The 19766-nt window shown below is 43.0% G+C and overlaps 1 protein-coding gene and 1 pseudogene across 1 annotated transcript; both read right to left on the minus strand.

The window, feature by feature from the left end:
- Nucleotides 1–5828: 5828 nt before the first annotated feature.
- LOC115678239 (hydroquinone glucosyltransferase-like) lies at nucleotides 5829–6867 on the minus strand (annotated as a pseudogene).
- Nucleotides 6868–14322: 7455 nt separating this feature from the next.
- Nucleotides 14323–16065, minus strand: LOC115678128 (hydroquinone glucosyltransferase). Its single transcript, XM_030601440.2, has one exon. It carries the CDS (start codon nucleotides 15871–15873, stop codon nucleotides 14449–14451), a length of 1425 nt encoding a protein of 474 aa, XP_030457300.1. The 5' UTR covers nucleotides 15874–16065; the 3' UTR covers nucleotides 14323–14448.
- Between the last annotated feature and the right edge of the window lie 3701 nt (nucleotides 16066–19766).

The following is a 19766-nucleotide window of genomic DNA, read 5'->3' on the forward strand; positions in this document are numbered from 1 at the left end:
TCCTGCAATATCCAATATTAGTTTAAAAAGAAGAAGATTGGTAATGTCCATACTACACCTACCTAATCCTTTTACGGTGAGCTCATAATCGTTTCATAGTGATGTGTGAACTGGTTCTTCGACTTCCACAGCTCATTTCATTGGCTACAAGAAAGTTGGTCCCACACTCACGACCACACACCACTGTTTTGTATGTAGTTCCCTCTCACCTACCGCAGAGTACATAGGCATCACCTAGTTTACATCGAAGTTATAAGTAAAATCAATTTACGACTGGAAAGTGGACTGCTGAACCTATCCATAGGTGGGAAAATGGCATTACAAAGCTTATTCTCCATATGCACGCGAAGAGGACTTACTACAAAAAGGTGCAAAGAGGAAACAAACAAGAACTGAAAAACCAACTCCACTGATGACATTAATATCATATGATAAACAAGAAGAAAAGGATAAGATATCATATGGTACGATATATATAGTGAGCATTAGGGCTCACTAATTATGGAGAAGACTAAACTACCCTTTCAACACTCCCCCTCAAGTTGGGGCATAAACATCAAAGAGCCCCAACTTGTTACACAAAGTAATCACTCTACTACCTTGTAATGACTTAGTGAAAAGATCAGCAAGTTGGTCTTCAGTCCGTGTGTATTGAAGTGTTATTTCCTTGTTTTGAATCTTTTCTCGCACAAAATGGCAATCTACTTCAATGTGCTTCGTGCGCTCGTGAAAAACTGGATTTGAAGCGATATGCATAGCAGACTGGTTATCACAACACAGAACTGAGGGAGCTGAAGAAGACATACTAAGTTCGGATAATAACATCTTCAACCAAATCAACTCACTAGTCACATGAGCCATGGCTCGATATTCCGCCTCAGCACTCGATCGAGACACCCCCTATTGTTTCTTACTTTTCCAACTCACAAGATTGCCTCCCAAGAATATACAATAACCAGAAGTTGATCGCCTATCAAAAGGACAACCAGCCCAATCAGCATCAGAGTAGCCAATAACATTAAGATGTCCATGATTCTTGAACAATATCCCTTTACCTGGTGCTACCTTCAAGTATTTAACTATACGTAGCACTGCATCCCAATGTGTAGTACGAGGAGTACTCATAAATTGACTAACAGCACTAACCGCAAAAGAAATATCTGGTCGGGTAACAGTTAAATAATTGAGCTTACCCACCAGTTTCCGATACTTACTTGGATCATGAAGTAATTCACCTTGTTCTGCATCAAGCTTCACATTAGGATCCATCGGAGTATTAACAGGCTTCGCTCCAAGAAAACCAACCTCACTAAGAATATCCAATACATATTTTCGCTGTGATAATGAGATACCATCACGTGAGTAGGCCACCTCAATGCCCAAGAAATACCGCAAACAACCCATATCTTTTGTGCTAAATTCTGCCTGTAAAAACTGTTTCAATTTTTTTATGCTCACAGAATCACTACCAGTAATGATAATATCATCAACATACACAATCAGGAGAACACACCCAGTAGGGGAAGTAGAGCTAAATACATAATGATCTACGGTACAACGTCGCAAACCAAACCGAATAATTGCATCACTGAAACGACCAAACCAGGCACGGGGAGACTGTTTCAATCCATATAATGCCTTGCGTAGACGACAAACACTGGTAGACTCCCCCTGAGCAACGAACCCTGGGGGTTGCTCCATATATACCTCCTCTACCAAGTCCCCATGAAGAAAGGCATTCTTGACATCAAGTTGGTGAAGAGTCCAACCATAATGGACAGCAAGAGAGATGAAAACACGAACGGAAGGTATCTTTTCTACAGGAGAGAATGTATCATCATAATCAACTCCATATGTCTGGGTGTAACCTTTGGCAACTAGACGTGCCTTCAAACGCTCAACAGTGCCATCTGGTTGAAACTTCACTGTGAAAACCCAACGGCAACCCACAACCTGTTTCCCAGCAGGTAACGATGTAAGTTGCCATGTCCCATTATCCTGCAGTGCCTGCATTTCATCCTCCATAGCTTGTCGCCAACCTGGATGAGCAAGAGCCTCTGTGAACAGTACTTGGCACAGACACAGCAGATAAATAAGCAACAAACGAGGAATATGTAGGAGAAAGACAGTCGTATGATAAAAATCGAGAAAGAGGGTAACGAGTATGTGTATGACAAGACAAACCACTATAGGGAGTAAATCGAGAATTGGGTTGACCAACACAAGAACGTGTACCTTTGTGCAATGCAATGGGAATGTCAGTAGTAGAATCAGGCTCAGAAGCAACTGGTGGATCAGAAGATGGGACATTGACTGGTGGAGAATCATGCATATCCAATGCAGGCGGTGACTGTACTACCTCACGTTGAACAGACCGGCGCCATTGATAGGTCTTGTCGGCGAACTGAAAACTAGGCGATGACGTTGATGACTCAGGCATACTCGCTAAGAGAATAGGCGGTAGTGGAGCCATAGTCGAAGATGGAACATCTTCAGAAGGACCCGCTGTAGAGGAGTAATATGACTGATCCTCGAAAAAGGTTACATTTGCTGAGACATACAACCGCCGACTAACTGGACTATAACACTTATACCCTTTCTGAGTTCGAGAATACCCAAGAAACACACATTTGTCGGCCCGTGGGTCGAGTTTATCATGACCAGGAGCAAGACGATGCATAAAACAGACACACCCAAACACACGAAGTGGTAAAGTAAAAAGTGGACTTGTGGGATGGATAGTGGAGAAAGGTATGCCCCCATGAAGCACTGAGGATGGAAGGCAATTTATGAGATAGCATGCTGTAAGAACAGCATGCCCCCAGTACATTTTGGGGAGGTTCATATGAAAAAAGAGGCAACGAGCCACATCCAGGAGATGATGATTTTTTCGTTCAGCCACCCCATTCTGTTGGGGGGTATAAGGACAAGAAGTCTGATGCAAAATCCCATGAGATATAAGAAATGATTGAAAACCAGAGGAAACAGCCATATACTCTTTGGCATTATCAGAACGCAAATATTTAATAGAAACATGATATTGATTGAGAATTTCAAAGTAAAACATACGGAAACATGAAAAAACTTCAGTTCGATCTTTTATTAAATATAACCATGTCATTCGGGAATAATCATCCACGAATGTAACAAAATATTTATAACTAGACATATCGCTGGCACGACACGGTCCCCAGACATCAGAATGGACCAACTCAAAAGGACTAGACACACGACGCTGGACACGAGAAGGAAACGACACCCGATGGTGTTTGCCAAATTGGCATGCATCACACTGGATAGGACTCATAGATTTTGAAACAGGTGAAAAATGACGAAGAATGTCAGGTGGTGGATGATCCATACGACAATGCATCTGAAATAAGTCGGAAGCAGTTTTCTTTTGAGCAGCCGCAGCAATGAGGTCTTTGTTCAGGTAGTGCAGCCCATTGGACTCATGTCCGCCACCAATCATCCGTCCGGTCCTCAGATCCTGAAAGACGCAACGAGTGGAAGTAAACGTTACAGAACAATTCAAATCTCTAGTAAGAGAACTAACATAGAGCAAGTTATATGGGAAAGCTGGCAAATGGTAAACAGATGAAAGAGTAAGAGAGGGACCCAAGGTTGCATTCCCTTGACCAGTGATATGGGACTGTGAACCATCAGCAAGTGTAACGGAACTAGGTGACATAGAAGTAATATCAGACAACAGCTTAGAATTACCGGTCATATGATTTGTGGCACCAGAGTCTACGACCCAGGAAGTGGGCGCAGAAGAGAGTAAACAGGACGGACTACCTGAAGAAGTCTATGCCAAAGTAGCAGTAGGAGCAGAGGAATCCACCACCTGGTTGTGACGCACTAAGGACTCATACTCGATGCGAGTCAGCATAATGGTACTAGGTAACTCCTGTGACTGATCAGGAACCTTCTGTACTGGAGATTCTACTGCTTCGGCATAAGCAGCCCATGGACGAAGCTCAGGATGTAGGGTATAGCAATAAGACTCAGTATGGCCAGCTCGCTGACAATGGTTGCAATAACGAGAACTTCCGGCACCCCTACCACCATCTCGGCCACGACCAAGAGAAAAGATAGACCTGCCACGACCCTAAGGACCACGTCCTTGGCCTCCATGGCCACCAGAAGACTGAGAGACCATAGCACTTGCTACAGGTGCAGATGATAATGAGTCAGGCACACATCGAAGGACCCGAGAAAAGACCTCATCTACTGATGGAAGAGTTCCCTGGGAGATAATCTGTTGTCGGAGAGAAGAATGAGTAGGACCAAGCTCCCGGAGAAATAACACAACTCTCATATTCTGTTGGCGCTTAGCCAACTCTCTAATGTCATCAGTAGCAGGCAAATAAGTATCCAATTTCTCACAAAGGGTGGTAAATCTAGAATAGTAATCAGATGCAGACATGTCTCCAATACGTAGGTCAAATAGCTCCTCCCACACATCACAAACACGGGTCATATTATCACGACCCGAAAACATAAGAGCACATTTGTCCCAAATAGCTTTGGCTGATGTACACTGCATAAACTGAGGACTAATCTTGGAATCCATGGTATTCCACAACAATGTTCGAATAGCAGCATTGCCAGAACGCCAATCATCCTCCTTTGTTTTATCCGTAGGTGGAGATGAAGTCAGATAACTCAGCTGTTTGGTGGCTAAAAGATATGTTTCGACTGCCATAGACCAAGAAGGGTAATTGGTCCCATCGAGCTTAATAGAGGTCAACTTCAGATTAGTGAGACTGGTATCCGTGTTTCCAGAATTGCCAGCCATAACTCAATAATAATATCAAAATAAACTTAACCGAAATTTGCACCTTGTGCACCAATTGTAATAATTACCACCAAACATAATAACTCATCAGAATAGAAGCACAAATCAACATAGGGCATTAACAAACCCAATAATCAATCATCGCAAGTAAACTTCAACACGAGGCAGGGACTTTAGTTTTGCAAGAAAAGAACGCCTATGTGATATTCGTTGGGCAAATAACAGTGTGATTCACCAAAAATTAATAATCCCATTCTCAAATATTTCTTCTGGCTGCTGAACCTATAATGCTCGTTTACACTTGAGTACGAGCAAGGCCCACCTTGTGACTTCACTTTCCTCTCACTCACCTTTTGACTCTGAAGGACATCGTTAGCAGCTCTGTGGAACCAGCAACACTCATGAACCAGCAACCCTCGTAGAATCAGCAAAACTCGTGGACTCTGGAGGTTGTCGTTGACGGTTCTGTGGAACCAGTGACGCTCGTAGAACCAGCAACACTCGTGGACTCTGGATTTCGTCGTGGCTTCAAACTCAAACTCAAACTCGCGGCTTCAGAACTTGGTGGAACGTCGCCAGATCTGAGTTTAGCAAGGCCCAGCGATGCCGGACTAGAACTGGGCAATGTTGGCGCGACTCAGGACGACTCAAAGCGACAGTAACGAGGTGTCGATTTGGTGAATCGACGAATGAATCAATGCCGGAATGGTGTCGCAAGAGTCGCCGGAGTCGCGGGAGTCGTGGACATTGTGGACGTTGTGGACGCCGGTGGTGCGGTTGTTGCGGGAGTCGTGGTAGCCGCCGCCAGCGTAGATTCCAAGGCCGACGGCAGTGACTTCTCCGGTGACAACAGTGGCCTCCGGTGGCTAGGGTAACAGTTGAAGGACTAGGGTTTTGTTTATTGGCTCTGATACCATGATGAAAAACACAATCGTCATTCACTTAATCAAATTACATCATCTATATATATAGTGAGCATTAGGGCTCATTAATTATGGAGAAGACTAAACTACCCTTTCAACAGAAACTAATTTACAAGCTTGGCCTTCCATTTGAGAGCCAACTCGGAGAGTGCCCTTGTGGACGACCCGTCTTCGCTGAGCACCTTGGCCGCCGCGTCCTTGAGGTCCTTCATGCCGTTCCGAATCCACTTCCCTTCTTCACCCTCCATCAGGCCCTTCACGACCCTAGTGATCTCATCTTTCCCCACCAGGCCGCTGTTCACGTCGGCCCTCGGCCTCAGCGCCACCTTGATGTCTTGGGTTAGCATGAACGCGTTCATCCTCTGCTCGGTGTAGAGCGGCCAGACAATGAGCGGCATGCCATTGACCATGCTCTCGAGGGTCGAGTTCCAACCGCAGTGGGTGAGGAACCCGCTGGTCGAGCTATGGGCCAAGACCTGGGCTTACGGGGCCCACGATGGCACCACCAAGCCCCTGCCTTTGGTCCTCTCTAGAAAGCCTCCAGGCAAAAACTCGAACGGCTCGTTTTGGCTGTACACGCTGAAGTAGGTGGCGTTGGCCGCTTTGTCATTAGGGGTCCTCACCACCCACAAGAACCTATGCTCGGTCATTTCCAATCCCAGAGCCAGCTCTCGAATCTAATCGTGCGAGAAGGTCCCTCTGCTCCCGAACGACACGTACAGCACCGAACACTTGGGCTGTTCGTCCAACTACTTGAGACACTTCGAGCCGTCGGACTTGCTGATCTGCTCAATGTTCACCAGCGGCCCAACCAGGTAGACTGGCGGCTTCCCAGGCTCTTCAATTTGCAGGTATGCGATCGCCCCTGGCTCGAACTCCTAGAAGCTATTCAGCAGGATCCCCTCCGCTAGCCTATGCCGCCTCGCGTGGTGGAGGACCCACTTGTAGGCGTCGGACCGGGTCAAGTAGGTCCCTCCCACGGACGGGTATGCAACCGAGTATCTTCACCAGCTCGGGCAGGTCCCTGTACTCGCAAGAGACCACTTCGTCCAGCGTTGGCAAGTGAAGGAACAGCAACAGGCACATGGCCGTGGTGGGGATGAAAATGTAGGGGGAGACGTTGAACTTGTTGGGAAAACTCATTCATCGATCGACATATTCAAAACATATTCAAAACGAATTCGTTCAATGCGGAAAACGTGCCCAATACATCACCGATCGTACAGGCATATCACATAACGAACATATCCGAAATTGTCACAGATTAAATACCACTTTGCACTTGAGAGTGATCTTCGATCGTCTTTCGTGCCCACTTGCGTTTCAAAGGAAAACCAGCAAAGACGTTATATCGAAGGAGTATGTTATTTCGCATATATGAAAAATCACGTTAATTTTTTCAAGGGGTATCTACTATTTATAGTAGGAGGTAATTAACCACCTTATGAGACTTTGTGGTTGATGGGCTGGGTTTGGCCCATCTTGAACAGTCCACTCATTATGCCTTTCAGAACTCCTTGGCCACGTCGAAGGCGTCGGTGCCGAAGAGGTCGGCGACGATGGCAACGATCCTTGTGGACTCCGCCAACCTCTGCAGCTCGTCGCGGAGGGAGGGGAGGGACCGCACCAACGTGAGGGCGATGATGGTCTCGGCATGAGTCTCAACGTGGAGGTCGTCGAAGTTGATAAGACGTAGGTGATGGAGGGAGGGAGGGAATCGAGGAGGGACCTCTAGGCTTTGGATGGCGAGCTGTCGTTAGGGATGGCGAAGGTGACCGAGAAGTTGTGGCGGTGGACGAGTCGCTTCGCAAACTCAGCGAGAGGGATGAGATGACCCATGCCCGGTGTTGGTACGATGGCTATGTGGGGTGTGGTCGAGGGCTGTTCCATGGTTGATGATGATGAGCAAAGTGTTCTTGTTCTTTGCTGTAGGAAATTTGCAAAAGCGATGAGGGGTCATTTAATAGTTGCTTTCTCGGTTGTCGAATTCTCTGGTGATTGTGGTGGTGGGTCGGTTTTCTGCTTGAACCTCTCGCGGTAAGTGAATGTGTGTGACTCGATACTTCTTCAAGCCTTTGCCATTCAGCAGCGATCATGCAGAAATATACAAATAGAGATCAACACGACAAATGGGGCTAATATGCCATGTCTACAGTCATGTCCATAAGTCCCAAAACACCTTATCCAAAAGACAAGAAACAGCTGCGCGGGCTTTGCTGGCAAAAGCCCAACTCATAAGTGGACTTCATACTTGATAGATTTTTGAGTTTACGGACAAAATGATGTTGAGTATATTGAAGCCCGAGGACGTGTATCACCCCCAATCAGGTTTTGAAACTAGACTGATTGCCGTTTTCTTCTTTCGGAAAGATAAAGAAAAATATTTATAACGTGGGATATCCTAACCTTTCGACTTGATTAACTCCGCGAGTGTATGCTCATTAGGATCGATTAGATAAGTTATCCATTTACTCGAGTTTGACTTACAATCGTCATATGAGCTTGTTGGATATCAAACTCAATATCCAAAGTATGTGTTAAATATGTCTTAAGTCTGGGTTCGTGGACGAAATGCGATCATAATCGAAGTGCGGGAAAGTCAATAGTACAAAGAGAGTCCGAATTGGACTTTGTGACCGCCTTTTTCAAGTCCAAATCCTTTTGCATGTTGGAGTCTCGAGTGGTGTTGGACTTTGAGCGGGAGAAGAGGAATTATTTGATGAGTAAGATTTTTGAAGTATTTGATGGATCAGAAGTTATCTACTTAAGTGGGCTTTTCTGTGGTAGAAAATAAACATACTAGTCTGTATAAGAGAGGAAGTTGTAATATCTCTAGATTTCCTAGTGGTACAGAGCAGTTGGGGAACAACAGTAAGTGCAATATTAGAATCAGAATGCATGAAGATACAGAGAGAATATTTGACTGGTGTGAAGCATGTTTTAAAGTTGAAGAAGAATTTGATTTTCTTGAGCGGCTTGGACTTAGTTGGGTGTCAGTATACTTCAAAGAGGTGGAGCTTTGAAGATAGTCTGAGGTGCCCTAATGATAATGAGAGAAATTGAGCGCAACGGCACTATATGAGCTTCAAAGGGAGACAACGATGGATTTCATTAAAAAAATGTTGAATACATATGTTCAAAAGTCCGAATTGTAGCATATGCTTAGACGAAAGAAGCCTAAAAATTCTTAGCAAAAGGAACCTACTGTGTGAATTGATTGACATTGCATTTAGAAATCATGTTTAGTCATGCATACATTTTTTATTTAACATTTTACAGAACACTTGATGTGTTGGACATAATGAAGCTTTTTCTTTGCTTAATGCATTGAGGCTTTTGCCCTTTTTCTAGCAATTTACTAATTGCTTTGGTTATTGAGTGTTAAATTCGTAACTACGCCCCCGCATGATCGCCCCTTACATATTAGTGGTTTAGGATTAAAATTGACCATGATTACTTACAAAATTTTTTTGAAATGAAGAGAAAAGGTACTGAAAGAGCGTTAGATAAATCTAGTGTAATCAAGTCCCTATATCCATAAATCTCTAGTTTGCAGAAGTAAAATGTTTTCCCACATTTTACTTGGGTTTCTAATCAACCCATTATAGATTAGTCTCGACTCCTAATTGAACTAAATTGCATGTTTAAGTTATTAAATTAAAACCCTAAAGTTGTGATTGTTATGGGCTTAGGAGAGTCCACGCTAAGTGTTTGCTTAGTGATCCGAGCTTTCCCTTGGTGGTTCACCTCTTGTAAGGTCACGACAATGATAAGCTCGATGGAAAGGTAAGAAGATGCAAATTCTTAGGCTATGCACAAGGTGAGCTAGGCTGTCTTTTGTGGTTTGAAGAATTAAATTTATTTGTTATCAGTAAAGAAGTTACATTTAATGAGTCTCTAGTATTTCTAGGTAGGAGTGGTTGCATTAGTATTTATACGGATTTGGACGGTGTTAAGCTCAAGGTGGAGTTTCAACTAGCAACTTCTGAGCCAAGATGGCAAAGTGGTAATCATCGAAGTTACATATACAAGCGAAGCGATTATAACACGCCTCAAATGTTGAGTCAAGATATAAATTTATTAAAATATACTTCGAATTTGAGTCTGTAGATGAAATCCAACCCAAATCGCAGTGCGGAAAAGTCTGGCCATGTAAAGGAAGTCCGAATTGGACATTGTGACCACCTTCTTCACGTTCTGCATGTTGGAGTCCAAAGTGATGTTGAACGATGAGCGTGCGAAGAGGATTTGAAGTAGGAAATCTACGTCTAACTTTGACCAAGGGTTTTGCATGTTTCATATAGAAATATTCATCTTTCCATCATAGGATGAGTGTCGCATAGTGGATCTTCGTGCCGTGGGTGCAGAAGGCGTGAATTACATCAAGTGGAGAACACCTTCGGGGATCGCATCCAGGAGAAAATTCAGAGCGTTTTAGTCGCCAAGGGATTTTTGTGCTAAGAATTTTGTATGTTTCTTGGTGAGATTAAGTGATTTCGCGAAAAATTGTGAACCTAAATACCGTGAAATTAATTATGTATAATTGACAATTAGGAAACATTGAGACCGTTTGAGTGATTTAGATGTGGATGTAAGATTTATTGTATCACTTAATCTATAGATAGATTATCGTGCCGCTCTTTCCCGCAAAGCAGTTCACATCGACCGAGACATGTGAATTTGTCATCGAACTTATTAACTTATTTTGGTTTATAATCGTGTTAGGTCATTATGTCCAAATGAAGTATAGACTACATCTAAATGTATACATAACTTAAACTTGAAATTCTCATATTCGAAAGCTCAACGAGCCATGCATTATCGTGTTTTAAGTTCTCCATAAATAATTTGATGCTTCTAAGTCTGAATTAATTTGAACTAAATGATAGAAAAAGAAACAAAGAAAGCTGATTGAACTATAAAATTAAATAAATGAAAAGAAAAGGACAAACTAGTCTAACCTACTTTCCTTCATGGGAGTGTTCACCCAAAAAGGTGAAATCAAACTGGTTGGTATCAGTCACAATTCACAAGGACCACGTGATGACTCATTCCGGCTGACAAACTTGTAAAACGGGTTCTCGATGATTGATTGCATGAGGAACATGCATGGTCAATTACACCGAGATTTGAATTAGGTTAACAGTCGTATATATCCTAAAAGGATATACAAAATTTAATTTATCGTATGATGTAGCAGCTTTGCTTGAGTCAAGAAAATTCAGCATTTTGTACGCTCATCTCGCACTTCATATGACATGAAAAAGAGGATATATTCTTGATATCAGAATCTAATTGATCAAATTCATGATTGATCGATCAAAGATAATAGCTAAGAAGCGATTTAGCATGTATTCATTGACTTGGCCGAAAGAAATGGAGATTACCTGAATCCACCAGAAACGGGATTAGGATCATATGAGATATACTAAGATTGGTTTATAAAAAGGATAAACAAAGTGATCCGACAGGTCCTTATTATATAGCGAGCATGTCTCTCTTATTTACATGCCCGCTGATAGATTCTTGTGGTCTCTGAAGACACCTTTTCTTGTAACATTAGTAGATGATTTTTAAGTATAATAACGTTTACTCGACCCTAAAACAAACAAAAGACAAGAAGAAAAGGGTTTACTCAATTAATTAAATTGTTTTTGAATCTTTCTGTTCCTCACAAGAGCCATGCAACTTGGTCCTCATGCACGCCATCACGTAGTCAAATCTTTCAATATAATATAATGAGTGAAGATTAATCAGTTTTGACGTGTGTATACGGTCGTACATGTGCTGATGTAGCTCAGGATAATTACCCATTTTCTTAATCTTTAGTGAAAAGATCATTAAAGGTCTCATTCATGTGGTTCATGAATTTCCACAAAATTAAAAGTTTAGAAAGCTACGTGACATGTATTCCAAGAAATTGTGGGTTTAGCGTCTTCGTAGGGTTGGGGCTGATTTAGACATGAGCATGAAGTCAAATTTTCTTTGAAAATTATAATATATGCTTGTGGACTATCTCAAGCAAATATTAAGTAATATTTGATTACATATGTTGGTTCGATAATGATCTACACATTAGACAAAAAATGACGTGGGCTCTCAGAAGCTTCTTGTTTTATCAGAGGTTGGAGCATGCTCACTTAAGAGCAGAAACTTGCCAAGTTCGACATATATGCAATCCAGATGCCTATTTAATCATAAAATTTTTAATTTTACTAATTTAATCCTAAATCTTTGCGCAAAATTTCAATGTGGTCATTCCGGCCAATTTATGTGGAAAATCTTTGATGTAGCAATATGCCACATAGGAGGGCCAGTGATGACGGGAACGCCATGTCAGAGATTTCCGGCGAAAATTGACCGGAGAGACTACATGGGAATTTTGCTTAAAGGTTTAGGACTAAATTGACAAAATTCAAATTTTAGAACAGAATAAATAAGTTTATGCAGAGAAAAAATCTAGTATGTGTTGGTTGGCTGAGCCTATAAATCGGCTTGTGATGTTTGGTCATGGACAACAGACAATCTCCCTTCCCACCCTTTGCTGTATTGTCCCACATCAAAACCTAACACTGTTCAAGTGAAGAAATGAGCATGCTTGCTGCTTGATATAGTATACCGGATTGAACACAACAGGAATCCGGAAATATATATTTTCTAGGGAGAAAAGTTGGTTGACATTCTTGCCTGAAAGTTTGAACCATCAAAATTACTTCCAACATTAGGGTAAGCAACCATCCGGGGTACATAGATTCTAACAAGGTCGGGTTCTATACGTCGATTCTGGTTCGTTTTCCTGTTTCGAGTTCTCGAAACCAGTTAGGACTGGCTGGTTCGGTTCTTCGACGCATCCAATGGTCTTCTGAGAGAAATTGTTCAAATCCGAGCAACACCACTCTTCTTGTCATGATCCGAAATATGCATGATATACTCAGCTGGTTTATTATCTGTTTGAAAGGTAAAATAACATGATTTTCTCTGGAAGTTTGCCTCATCCGAGAAATTATTCTCCGAAAACTTAGAGAGAGAAACTTTCATGATTGCTTGTAATGGCATATGCGAATCTTATATCGATTGACAAAGTTATATCCAGTCTCACTTGCAATGGAGTGAATGGTTTCCTTTCCGGTCGGTAAAAAGGAAAAACGTAAGTTGTGTGATGTCAACTAGGCTTTGGTTAAAATATCATTTATAAAAGGGTCAAAATATCAGAGTAATTATCGTCTCCACATCGTGAAAAATAGATACACGTATAGCGTCCGAAAATGATATCGTGTGTCTTGTTAAGATCTTCGTATCAAACTCTTGATATTATATAGGACAACCAGGTTATTAATCCTATGCTCCGATGCTCTAGCCTGTCGGTTTGGTTCTAGAGTATGTCGACTAATAGTAAGGAAGAGGAAAAGAAAGAGTAGCTAGTTCTAAAGTATTATGGTGCATTTGTTTCACGAGTTAATACCACGAAAAACCCCAAATCGGTACACCTGTAAAATATTTTTTATGAGAATCATTTTCAAGGAAAATTGTTGGTTTTCATTTATTTGGTGGTCTAGGAAAAATAATTTTTTTCTTACCAAAAGGGAAAGTTGTTTTCCCCCAAATCTAAACTTGTTTTCAGTCCACGTAAATCGATTAATTTTACGTCGTCCAAACTCCGGAAAGTCGGAAAACAATTTACCGAAAACAGTTTTCCTTCAAACAAACGGACCTTAAATTTTTAGAGCAATTCCCTACCGAGTAAGGTTCTAGTATATCTATCCCCCAGCGCCTATAGTTTACTGAGTAATCCCTCTATCTGAACCTCTCTCGAGTACGGCTAATCTTTTCCATTCCTAGGAGTTGGCGAATTAATTGGGATATACCAGCTAACCCTTTTGCTATCAGGTTTCCCTGGTGATAGGAGCATGGAGTTTCCCTGGTGAGTATTAGCATAAGTGCTACATATCTTTTACAGTCTCAATGACAAGTAAGTTTTGTTTTGTGAAAGCGATTCAAATTAAGAATTTCTCGGTTGCTAGAGAGGCCCACCATTTGGAATTCATATAGGGATCACGCCCCCACTTTCTCCCACAATCATTCACACCTTTATCCCCCCCAATTTCCTTACAAATTTTCAATTTAACATTATTGAACTCTCCCTGGCACATCCTTCACGATGCCCCATATTGTTTTTTTCCTGCTCCTCCCCAATATTAAATGTTTAAAGAAGAAGAAAATTGGGAATGTCAATGCCACACCTACCTAATCCTCTTGTGGTGAGCTCATCGCGAAATCATTTCGCAGTGATGTGTGAATGGGTTCCCCAACTTCCACAGCTCGTGTCATTGGCTACGAAGAAAGGTTGGCTCCACACACACACAGGCGACCACACACCGCTGTTTTGACTGCTGTTCCCTCTCACCTACCGCGCAGCACACGTATGCATCACCTCTCGTTCACATCGAAATTATAAGGAAAACTCAAAACGCAAAAGTGAGAATGAATTTTACGATTGGATGATGGCTGCTGTTGTACATGGTTGGGAAAATGGCAACCGAGCTACTTCTCCACACATGTACGTGGACGGGGGCTTAGACGAAGGAGGGAACAAGCAAAGAAAGAGAAACCAGCTCCACTGATGACATTAAACAAGAGATGATAAGATAGGGAGGTTGAATATAAACAAGAAGAGAAGGATAACATATGTTATATGTGATGTGATGCGATATGATTCTGGTGAGGCTAATTTACAAGTTTGGCCTTCCACTTGAGAGCCAACTCGGAGAGTGCCCTCGTGGAGGACCCGTCCTCGCCGAGCACCTTGGCCGCCGCGTCCTTGAGGTCCTTCATCCGGTTCCGAATCCGCTTCCCTTCTTCGCCCTCCATCAGGCCCTTCACGACCCTCGCGATCTCGTCCCTCCCCACCAGGCCGCTCTCCGCATCGGCCTTCGGTCTCAGCGCCACCTTGAGGTCCCGGGTCAGCATGAGCGCATTCATCCTCTGCTCGGCGTACAGCGGCCAGGTGACGAGCGGCACGCCGTTGACCACGCTCTCGAGGGTCGAGTTCCAGCCGCAGTGGGTGAGGAACCCGCCGGTCGAGCGGTGGGCCAGGACCTGGGCCTGCGGCGCCCACGACGGCACCACCAAGCCCCTGCCTTCGGTCCTCTCTAGAAAGCCTTTGGGCAAAAATTCGGACGGCTCGTTTTGGCTGTACACGCTGAAGTAGGTGGCGTTGGCCGCTTTGTCATTGGGGGCCCTCACCACCCACAAGAACCTATGCTCGCTCAGCTCCAATCCCAGAGCCAGCTCTTGAATCTGGTCGAACGACAGTGTCCCGCCACTCCCGAACGACACGTACAGGACCGAACCGTCGGGCTGTTCGTCCAACCACTTTAGACACTCCGAGCCGGCGGACTTGCTGCTCTGCTCCACGTTCACCAGCGGTCCCACCGGGTAAACCGGCGGCCTCCCGGGCTCTTCCCGTTTCAGGTACTCGACCGTCCCTGGCTCGAGCTCCTCGAAGATATTGATCAGGATCCCCTCCGCCAGCCTGTACCGCCTCGCGTGGTGGAGAACCCACTTGTAGGCGTCGTTGCGGCGGTCCTGTATTGGGTCGAGCAGGTCCTTCCCGTGGACAGACATGGAACCGGGTATCTTCACCGGCTCGGGTAGGTCCCTGTACTCACAAGAGACCTCTTCGTCCAGCGTCGGCAAGTGAAAGAACAGCGACAGGCACACGGCCGTGGTGGGGAAGAAAATGTAGGGGGCGACGTTGAACTCCTTGGCAGCGTCGAAGGTGTCGGTGCCGAAGAGGTCGGCGACGAGGGCGACGAGCCTCGTGGACTCGGCCAGCCTCCGCAGCTCGTTTCCGATGGAGGGGAGGGAGCGCGCCACCGTGAGGGAGATGATGGTCTCGATGCGGGTCGTCTCGGCCGGGAGGTCGTCGAAGCCGACCGGCGGCAGGAAGACGTAGGTGATGGAGGGAGGGAGGGAGTCGAGGAGGGACTTCTGGGCCTTGGACGGGGAGCCGTCGTTGGGGATGACGAAGGTGACCGCGAAGCTGTGGAGGCGGACGAGCCGCTTCGCGAACTCGGCGAGAGGGATGAGATGACCCATGCCCGGTGATGGTACGATGGCTATGTGCGGCGTGGTCGAGGGTCGTTCCATGGTCGATGACGATGAGCCGAGCGAGTGTGATCGCTCTCGTTGTAGGATAGAAATTGCAAAAGCGAGGATGGGACCTGGTTTGTCCAATTCGCGGGTGATTTGTGGTGGTTGTAGGTCTGTTTCCGTGGCTCGTGTGCGTGTGAGATTTTATAGCAAAGGGAGAGAGGAAAATTCAGACTCGCTCTCCATCCTATACTGATCAAACGAAGGGACACCAAAACTGATTACACAATTTGGACTCTGACTCGTCGTCACGCTGACGCATTACGTTTTTGAAGGGCCATTCAGGGGCCACAAAGCACATACGCACGGCTCATTAGTCACGGACCGGGGGCATTAATCAATCAAAACGCTCTAACAAGTTTCGATCGCTTCGCTGTGCCGACAAAAACAACTGAAAAAAACCGAGGCTTAGGTTTTGCGTGGAAGTCAATGTTTTTTTCCTCTTTTTATGCGCGGTCTTTGTGGATATCACGGAGGGATAACAACTCAAAAGGTTCATAAACTTTAGAACAATATGCAATACGGTTCATAAACTTTTAATTCGTTCAGAATGGTCTATTAACTTTACACCAATGTTCAATATGATCCCTGAACTTTTGATACATGTTCAATTTAGTCCATAAACTATATGAAGATGTTCAATATTGTCTTTCCATGAATTCAAATTCATGGACAATATTCAACATTTCCATAAAGTGCGTGAACTAAACCGAACATGTACCGAAATTTTAAGGGTCGCATTGAACAAATAAAAGGCTCGGGGACCACATTGCACATGAGAGTAAAGTTCAGGGATCATACTGATCAAATTGAAAGTTCATGGACCACATCGAACGTCAGGCCAAAATTCATGAATAATTTGTATCGATTTTTTTTAATCACAAATTCCCATGAAAGGCCAAAAAAAAAGGAAGAAGATCTGGACAGCACTTAAACATAAATACCATAGAGAGAGAGGCCATTGGCGTGGCGGTGCCTGTTTTCCTTGTGTGTTTGTGGCGAGCTTTAAATTTGGATTGACTGATGATGACGATGAGGATGACGATGACGTGCAGGATTTTTGTGCAGGATTTTTGTGAGTTGCATGTGGCGTGGAATTATTGAATTGCCGAAGAAGGCCGACCCCCTCTTCTCCGTCCTCCCTCGGGACGTGGTGGGGTCACCGAGTTCTTGACCTCGTCCTCCTTTCCTGCCCACTCCACGTCAGCGTGGCGATGACGTCAGGTCCTACGCGATGCTCACGTCACCCGTTGGAGCTTCGTCTTTTTCCTTCTTTTGTCCCCTTTTTCTTTTTGTATCTTTTTCGGGGGGGCCCCGAGATTCATTGGAGTTTGTCCTAATAGCTTTTGTCTGACCCTAAAAACCTATGATGAATAGAATACGGCATACGTTAGTGTGTTCTCACCGGGGAGGCACGCTTGGGAATCTAATGAACTAAGAATTAGAAAAGGAAACGCTCCATTCCTTGCGGCACTCGAGAGGATTGTGAAATCGTGAAATTGTGGGATGAGAATGAAAAATGACTTGATAATCTTTCCGGTTAATTTTGATCGGAAATCACCGAAGGACTACATCGGCAAATCGTTAAAAGGTTTATGACTAAATTGACAAATCATCAAAATGTTTGGGACTAAATTGACATAATTGAAAATTTTATATTTGAATTGATCGCACTACAATAAATATAGGACTAAGGTTTGGGAGTGAATTGGTTGCCGTACAAAAAGTTTATGACTTTTTGAACAATTGTCCCGCAATTATTTACTAACAAAATGTGGATATGAAGAGCATTAATTGAAAATGTGTGTGTATATATATTACAAAGGTTATGGCTATTTATAAGATCAATTTTACAAAATTAAGGTCCTAAGCCCTAGATCACGCTCTTATTCAAAAGGGCAAGGCTGCAAGTGAGATATGTTGCTTCTTGATTAATGATTGATCGAAGATGGATAATGGGCGTTACGATATATGGTGATCCTATTTGTTTTCTGGTTATCCCACCAATTCTTGGAGCTGCAAATGTTGGTTCTTACCTGTAATTATAAAAAGATGAGGAATTATACAGATTAAATCAAGTGCTATTATTGTTTTTAATAATCGTGTTGTTGCATGCTCTGCGAGCAAGTAAGCTGATGTCATGATTATCGCATGAATTAATTTGTAGATCAAAGGTAGGAAATTCATGCGATCTATTCGGTGATCAAGTTGAATATGTAGGCCATGGCACTTACCGGGTTTCAGGTCCGTTTGTTTTCTAAAAAGGATCGTTTGTATTAACAAACGAAAAATATTTTTTTCACATACAAAAATATTTATGCGTAAATTATTGTTGAAAACGAAAATATTTTTTGTTTGGCTAATTATTTCGAACATTTTTAAGAAAGTATTTTTTAAATTTTTTATTTTCACAAAATAAACAAATCTTGAATGTTTTGAATAAGTAATAATTAGTATGTTCAGACACCCATGGGGACCAAGGGGTGCATGTATCCAACTTGGGGACTCACTCGTGGCAAAAGGATGTTTGATTTTCCCACGTTGAATGTTCCTCTTGCCGTGTGAAACCGGAATGTGTCCCACAATATGTACCATGTTTGCAGAGGTTCTAGGCTGGCTACAGCTTTTCTTTTGTCCCGCAATATGGTCCTTTCAATTGAGTCCTTGTCGTTTTCATTTTCGTCAATCATATCCTCCATAGTAAATGATCGATCGAGTATTTGTCATATGAGAAAAAGATGACATCGAGTCCTAACAATGCCTTTATTGATGGGTGATGTCGAAAATCTTACATGGTTTTTTCTTGATGGAGCCATTGGTTTAGTAGCAAGTGGTGTTGGCTCCCTCTTACCAAAAATGATGTCGTTCGAGACTTCCCCTCCAAGACTCTCAAACCCAACCCTAATTTTATCCAATCAAGCGAACTTCAAATATGCAATCAATGCATACAAAACAAAAATTAGGGCGCAAGTCACATTGTCCTATGATCATGAGGGACATGGAGGACAATTGAGGAGAATTGCGTTAGAAAATGCGTGAGAAAAGACAAGCGCCTGCTTAGGATTTGATTGCACATTTTCCAAAGGTGGAGGATTTAATTGATCAAGTTGAGATTTTAGGTTAACGAATGGCCAAAATATTAAACACTTTGTTAGTTGATTGTGAATGGAAACGTGAAGGCTCGACTGACAAGGCCGTGGCCAAAATGATGAGGACTGATTCTGCATTTTCCTTAGATAATTATTTAGTCATAATGTAGCTTTTTGCTTGTTATCTTATAAGAATTAAGGAATTTAAACAAAAATTATAGGGAAAATTGTCCAAAAAGTCCTAAATCTATTGTACTTTTGCTAATTTAGTCCTAAACCTTTTTAATTTTACCACTTGAGTCATAAATCTTTTCACATTTTGACAATTGAACCCATCTGGTTAATTTTGGCCGAAAATCGTTGACGTGGACACCGGCCGCCGACATGGCATGATCGGCACTAACATTGACAAATTTTAATGATATTTTAATATTTTTTCGAATTTTTTTATTAATTTTTAATTTATTTTTCCCTCTTTTTCCTTTCTTCTCTTTTCCTTCTTTACTTTTTTTTTATTTTTTATTTTCTCTTCTTTTCTTTTTTCTTTTTCCCTCTGCCGGCCGTCATCGGGCCTCGTCGATGGCTGACAGAGGTCGTTGGCCTTAGGCGAGGGCCACCCTCACCAACCTCAAGTGAGGGCTGCCTTCGCTAGATTGGGTGAGGGTGGCCTCGCCTGAGGTCGGTGAAGGGAAAAAGAAAAAAGAAAAAAGAAAAGAAGAGAAAAGGAAAACAAAAAGAAAAAAGTAAAGAAAGAAATGAAAAGAAAAGAAAAAAAGGAAATAAAAAAAATTCCTAAAATAT

This window comes from Syzygium oleosum, unplaced genomic scaffold (genome assembly GCF_021117445.2).
Source record: "Syzygium oleosum isolate NSW1041296 unplaced genomic scaffold, Sole_v2.1 Sole_v2.15, whole genome shotgun sequence".
Taxonomy (NCBI): Eukaryota; Viridiplantae; Streptophyta; class Magnoliopsida; order Myrtales; family Myrtaceae; genus Syzygium; species Syzygium oleosum.

What these genes read in the sequence shown, in the direction of transcription:
- LOC115678128 (XM_030601440.2), bottom strand. Translation starts at nt 15,873, where the DNA reads ATGGAACGACCCTCGACCACGCCGCACATAGCCATCGTACCATCACCG.